Source organism: Pteropus medius, unplaced genomic scaffold, assembly GCF_902729225.1.
Source record: "Pteropus medius unplaced genomic scaffold, Ma_sr-lr_union100, whole genome shotgun sequence".
Classification (NCBI taxonomy): Eukaryota; Metazoa; Chordata; class Mammalia; order Chiroptera; family Pteropodidae; genus Pteropus; species Pteropus medius.
The window spans coordinates 1,458,473-1,464,824 of NW_024356248.1; the positions used below are offsets into that span (position 1 = coordinate 1,458,473).

General features: G+C 47.5%; 1 protein-coding gene across 4 annotated transcripts in view; it reads left to right on the forward strand.

The window, feature by feature from the left end:
* The first annotated feature begins 1,228 nt into the window (after nucleotides 1–1,228).
* The window catches only part of TUT1 (terminal uridylyl transferase 1, U6 snRNA-specific), a 22,166-nt gene continuing 17,042 nt past the window's right edge, over nucleotides 1,229–6,352 (forward strand). For 3 of the 4 annotated variants that reach the window (XM_039860231.1, XM_039860233.1, XM_039860232.1), the window contains exons 1-4: nucleotides 1,229–1,460; nucleotides 2,754–2,944; nucleotides 5,296–5,611; nucleotides 5,790–5,890. In XM_039860231.1, the coding sequence (XP_039716165.1) occupies nucleotides 1,379–1,460; nucleotides 2,754–2,944; nucleotides 5,296–5,611; nucleotides 5,790–5,890 (690 nt within the window). In that variant the 5' untranslated portion in view covers nucleotides 1,229–1,378. Of the gene's footprint in view, nucleotides 1,461–1,494; nucleotides 1,940–2,753; nucleotides 2,945–5,295; nucleotides 5,612–5,789; nucleotides 5,891–6,352 lie in introns of those variants that run through there. The other variant, XM_039860234.1, reaches the window with a different exon arrangement.

A 6,352-nucleotide genomic window follows, 5' to 3' on the forward strand; every position in this document is an offset into this window, starting at 1 on the left:
CTGGTTCTCTGGGTGGCACACCTCCATAGGTAGAGGGTATGTGTGATTATGTTTCTCTATTTCCCAACTCTTAATCCCCTCTCCCTTAGGGAATTCTTGGAGGTGCTAGAGGCCAGGGCAAGACACAGCCCACCTTTAGGGGTACTGCAGGATTGTAACCACCTAGCTACGTGCTGCTTCATGGGTCCCCAATACCAGCCTCAGCAACTGCCTTAATATTAGGGTCCATTCAGGCAGTTTCCTACCTTTTCAGGTTTGGGAAACAGAGATGACACACCTGAGCTAGGCCCAGCAGAAGCATCTTAGGAGAGAACAAGTCTATTATGTGCTCCTTGGGCACTTCCTTTAGAAATGTGGAACGGCTTCAGCAGTTGTGACTTGCTTGAGGTTACAGACCTTGTGAAGTCTGCCTTAAGTCCATTGCTCTTTCCACAGTCTATAGCTGTGAGCTGATAACCACAGCAAGAGCTGCTTAGCCCATCTGTCAGTCCTCTCTGTCTCATTGTCCCAGTCCCTAGGACCTCCTCAGCTCCCTTACTCTCCCGAGCTGACGCCTGTAGTGTCAGGGTGAATTGACCACTATACCAGTCCGGGGAAAAGCAGAACTTTCCTCTCCAATGTCTTAACACAGTTGCCACCATAGTAGATTCCGTCGCATTCCTTAAAGTGGGCGGATGGCTCTGGAGCCTCGTGAGTGCACTTCACGAAGCCCATTATTGCGGAAGGAAAGCTCGGCTCACCCGGACCGCAGTGATCTGGCTGTGGCCCCTTAGGAGGTGACCGGTGGGGGCAAAGCTCTCCAACAAGGGTTGGGAAGCGGTCGCAGAACACCCATTTGTGAGGAGGACCGAGGGCAGAGGGAGAGGGTAACACCCCTGAGGAGGTTGGGAGTCCAGGGACAGCCCTGGGCTTCGTGGAGGCTGCTCATCCTCCGCCTTTATTCGCTAAGTAAACGTGGAGTTAAGGATACAGTCGCGCGGGTCTGTACTGCCTCTTGAAACGGAACAGCCTTCCCCCGACCACCTGCGACGAAACGTCTGGCTGTCAACCCGGCGCACGCCTTTGTGACTGCTGTTATGAATATTCACAATTCTTTGGGCCAATCAGCGCCTGCACAGCTCAGCACACCAATCGGCTTGCCGCATAAGGATAAGCATCGTAGACAGGCTTTTGCTGAAGCCCTCAGAGCCTTAACACGTGAAACGGAACTCTGAGTTGAAGGAACCTGGTTTCCGGAGGAGTGTTGCCCGCGCGATTAGCCGTTTTACGTCACTTCCTTCCGAACCGGCGGAAGTTGTTCCGAGCGCGTTGCGTTCTGGAAGAGTGAGTGCCGGTGGTGGCAGAAGTGGTTGCATTTGGTCGGTACCGGGGAGTCGCGATGGCGGCGGTGGATTCAGATGTCGAATCGCTGCCCCGTGGGGGTTTCCGCTGCCGCCTCTGCCACATCACTACAGCCAACCGTAAGCGGTGGCTAGTGTTGGGGGGGAGTGGTTGTTGGCTTTCATCTTTGGGTCCTAGCGAAAGTTAGGGTTACAGGTCGTAGGTCTTGTCAAGTGGGTTGACAGAGTCACCTGCCTTTCCGTTTTCACTCCGCCCGTCCCAAGGGATTAGAGAGTGGAGAAAGTCCCATCACCTTACACCCCTCCTTCCTAGGATCTGAAATCTCCACGACGAAGGTTTCATTACTTTATTCTCTCTTTAACTGTCACATATTGAACATCCCTTTTGTGCCTGGTACTCTGCTGGGCTCAAGAGTGGGGAGAGCGGATTCAGAGAAGGAGCTCACCATCTAGAGGTGAAGACAATTTCAGTGCTCTATAGATATGTTTGGGGAGCTGTGGGATCACAGACGAGGTAGTAATTTAAGTCAGGGAAACCCTCCGAAGGACGTACCCAAAGGCAGAGACGGGTGAAGTAGCATGGCATGCAGGACTGGAAGGTGGGTTTGGAAAACTTGGCAAGATCCTTGTATGACAGTCAGTGCAGGGGACTCAGTGAAACCTCAGATTTCACTTTTGAAGTCTGGAATCATGCTATTCCCTAAACAGGATCTCCCATTCTTCTTTCCCTTTATGAACGGCACTACCGCTGTTTGTCCAGGTGGACCTGCCAGAAATCCAGGATAGTCTCCCCAGGCCACACATAGACATTGTTGACATCAAGCAGCTGACGCAAAATGTAATTGGAATGAAAATGGCAGCTAAACTTTTCCTATATTCACCATGTATCAGACTCTTTGCCAGGTGCTATATATGAATAATACCTTTTTGTTATATACTATTATTATCTCATATCTGAGGAAACTGATGCACAGAGATTAAGTAAGTTGCCCAAGATCTCGCACAGCTTGATAGAGCTGGCATTTGAACTTGGGCAGTGTGTCTTTAGATCTTGCACTTGCAATCTTTTTACTCAGAGATGATGCATGGGAAATAGTATAGCATCCTGGTACATTTAGTTCTATATATGACTTGGATAGCTTACCTGTTAATCTGTTTACAATATGCAGGTCTCGCTCTACCTAGCACTTAGAGTGTAGTCAATTCTCTTGGGAACCACTTAGAATGTACTATACCCATGGCCAGATGGACAAGAGAGGAAAGTGAAAGGAGCCAGGACTTTGTTTATTCAAAGGTCACACTGTCTATAGCTGGAATTATCAGCAGGATTTAGATATGCAGAGAACAAAGTCAGGGCAGGTACATCGAAGAGTGATTGTTTTTTTTTTTTTCCCCTCACATTTGTCTTTGCAGGACCCAGCCTAGATGCCCACTTGGGAGGCAGGAAGCACCGGCATCTGGTAGAACTACGAGCTGCCCGAAAGGCCCAGGGACTTCGAAGTGTGTTTGTCAGTGGCTTTCCCCAGAATGTGGATTCTACTGAGCTCTCTGAGTACTTCCAGGCATTTGGACCTGTGGCCAGTGTCGTCATGGATAAGGACAAGGTAGAGTGAATGGCTCTGGGGGTACAGAAATGAGTCAGGTGCGCCACATTCCAAACGAAATGAGAGAGAAACCAGGAGTCTGTTTTTGGCTGGTTCCTAATTTGGCTTGTCTATGGTGGAGACTATAGTATGTGGACTAGTCCAGCTTTGTGAGCATCCCCCGACTTGAATTTTCTCAGTTCGTCAGAGTTAGTCACTGAGGGACTTGTTGGTCATTTATTTATCCACTCAATCTTTTATTTGCCAAATATTTTATTTGCCATCTGCTAACTTTGTACTAGGCCCTGTGCTTAGAGCTGCGTTCTGAGTAGTGAGTAGGATCGACATGGCCCCGCTCACACAAGGCTTACAGTCTAGTGGAGAAAGTCAACAGTTAAATGAGTAATTACAGTGAAGTAGGTGCTTTAAAACCACACCCTTGGGAGACTTATCCTAACCCCACAAGAGACTTGTTCTTAAACCAGCTAGAAGTTTATTAACATACTGAGAGGTACTGAGGTTATCTGGTTAGAACACGCTGTCCTCAAACAAGCTTGTTCTTTGCGGTCCTTTCTGTCTTGCTTCCATGCAGACTTTCGTCAGTGTCTCTTTAGTCCCTTGGGAAAAGTTCAGCGTTGCCGCGCTGTGTTCTGTGATCGTATCTCTGTTCCCAGGCTGCACTCTTGTTATGTAGGTGTGGTTAGGGCATCCCAAATCTCCTTAGCATTCTAGGTCTCCTTTTAGGATGGGGTGGGGTCTGTTTTTCTTGGGGATTGCATTCAGCAGCTGACCCACAATATTTTAAACAAAAGGGGTTCAATCGTTCCCTTATAACAAGAGATCCAGACCTGTAAGTCTAGGGTTTTACTGTATTCCTGCTCTGTCATTAGTGGCACGTGGCTCTTACTTCATAGATGTGATAATGTCACTTCCATATCTCGGGCCAGGAAGAAGGGGCAGGTCGAAGGGCCAAGTATAAAAGGCTAGTGCCAGCTGAGTCTGACCTCCCCGCTCCTCTGTATTTCCTGGGAAAATACCTTTTCCAGAGGCCTCTTTAGTAGACCTCTCCTGATAACAATAATGACAATAATTTTTATTGAGCAGTTATCATGCACCAGTTATGTGCTAAGTATTTTACAGACAGTATCTTATTTACTCTCCACGACATTTCTTTGAGGGAGCACATCACTGGGAAGTTGGAGATTTGGGGGTTTAAGCCTTTGCTTGGGAGGCAGTGACAAGTTACATAACTTCTCTGTGTTTTAGTTTCTTAATTTGTAAAATGTGAATGGCCTGTCTCGGAGGAGTCTTATGAGACTTAGAAATTGTTTATGTGAACTGCTTGGTTTAAAACAAGCCCTCAAGAAACTCTACGTGGGGTTACTGGTATTGAGAGGAGAAAAATGGCTAGGATGCACACTTCGGAACCTTAATCCTACCCTCCCTGACGCCTTCTAAGGTGTTCTTGAGGGAGATATGTACACAAAGACGAGGGCAGGCAAAGGGACACCTAAGTTCCAATGGGGCTTTGGTCGCACACTTGGTGTTGAGCTGCAGTGTGGTGAGCCGTGTGATTTTTCAGAGTCAGAAGATTAATTTGGGCAGGTCCAAGTGGCTGCCTTTCTCTCTGGTTTCACGTTAGCAGGGTAGGAAGGGCACACGCTCTTTTATTTTCATTTGAAATCTGACTTATGCAACATAAAATTTATCCTTTTAAAGTGTACGATTCAGTTGTCGTTAGTATACAGTAGTCCCCCCTTCTCTGTGGGGGAATGTTCCAGGACCTCCGGTAGATGCCCGAAACCGCAAATAGTACCGAACCTTAGATACAGAGTTGACCCTTGACCATCGTGGGGTTTAGGAATGCTGACTGTCCACGCAGTCGAAAATCTGCATGTAACTTAAGTTGGCCCTCTGCATACTCAGATGCCCAGTTGCCAGTTGACCCTTGAACAACGTGGGTTCGAACTGCGTGGGTCAATGGAGGAAAAATCCACGTTTAAGTGGGCCCACTCAGTGGAAATCCGCGGTGTTCAAGGGTCAACTGTACTGTTTTTCTCCTACACATACATATCTGTGATAAAGTTTAGTTTATAAATTAGGCACAGTCAGATTAACAACAGTAACTAATAATAAACAGTTATAATAACAGTTATGGTAATATACTGAAATAAAAACTTACGTGAATGTGGCATTATTAAGTAAAATAAAAGTGCTTTTCTAAATATATTCCCTGTTGTTACAGAAACAGCAAGCAAATTGTCCCAATTTATAGGGCGGTCCCCTTTTCAAAATTCTTGCCCACTGTCAGATCGTGTGTTTGGATTCGTGGTTGCAAAACCATCACCCTTGCCTCTGTTGTGGTTTGCCAGGGAGTGTTTGCCATCGTGGAGATGGGGGATGTGGGTGCCCAGGAAGCTGTCCTGTCACAGCCCCAGCATAGCCTGGGAGGACGTCGCCTGCGTGTCCGGCCACGGGAACAGAAAGAGTTCCAGAGCCCAGTCTCCAAATCCCCCAAAGGAGTGGCGCCTGACAGTCACCAGCTGGCCGCAGCACTAGCTGAGGTCCCAGACGTGGGGGCACAAATGGTTAAGCTGGTGGGGCTGAGGGAGTTGTCTGAGGCTGAGCGGCAGCTTCGGAGCCTCGTGGTGGCCCTGATGCAGGAGGTCTTCACAGAGTTCTTCCCCGGTGAGTCACCTCCCTCACCGACTGAGCCCACCCTGTCCTTCTCTGCCCCATGTCTGCCTCCCCAGCCCTCAGTTAGAGGTGTGCATTCAGTTGCTCTTTCATCTCTGCACCCTCTTATGTTCTTCCACCCCTTAGTCCCCCAGTGTCTCCTGACCTTTATTCTCTGCTCGGCACCCAGGCTGTGTGGTCCATCCTTTTGGCTCTTCCATAAACAGCTTTGACGTCCATGGCTGTGATCTTGACCTCTTCCTGGATCTGGGTGACTTGGAAGAGCCGCAGGTGAGTGACCAGGGAGGCAGCTGGGAAGAGGCAGTGGGAACGGTCATGTGACTCTGGGCAAGCATGTTACGTCTCATCTGTTAAATGGGGATGATACGACCTGCCTGAAAGGGTTGTTGTAACTGGAGGAAAGTGAGCTTGGGTGTGTGTTAGATTGAATGGAAATGAATTGACAGAAGATAATGGTATTTGTAACAAGAAAAAAAACATTTCAAAAAGGCACGTATACTATCTTATTTTGGCAAAAAAAATATAATAGGACATACAATAAGGTAATTTTGGGGTTATGTTTTTGCTTATCTATTTTCTGACATCGAATGTGTAGATTAGATGTAATGCTTTTGGAATAGGAAAAGGTCATTTTTTTTTTAAAGATAATTTTTTACATTGAAAAGACTAGAGTTTTAGGTTCACAGCAAAATTGAGCAGAAAGTATAAAGTTCCCATATATCTCCTGCCCCA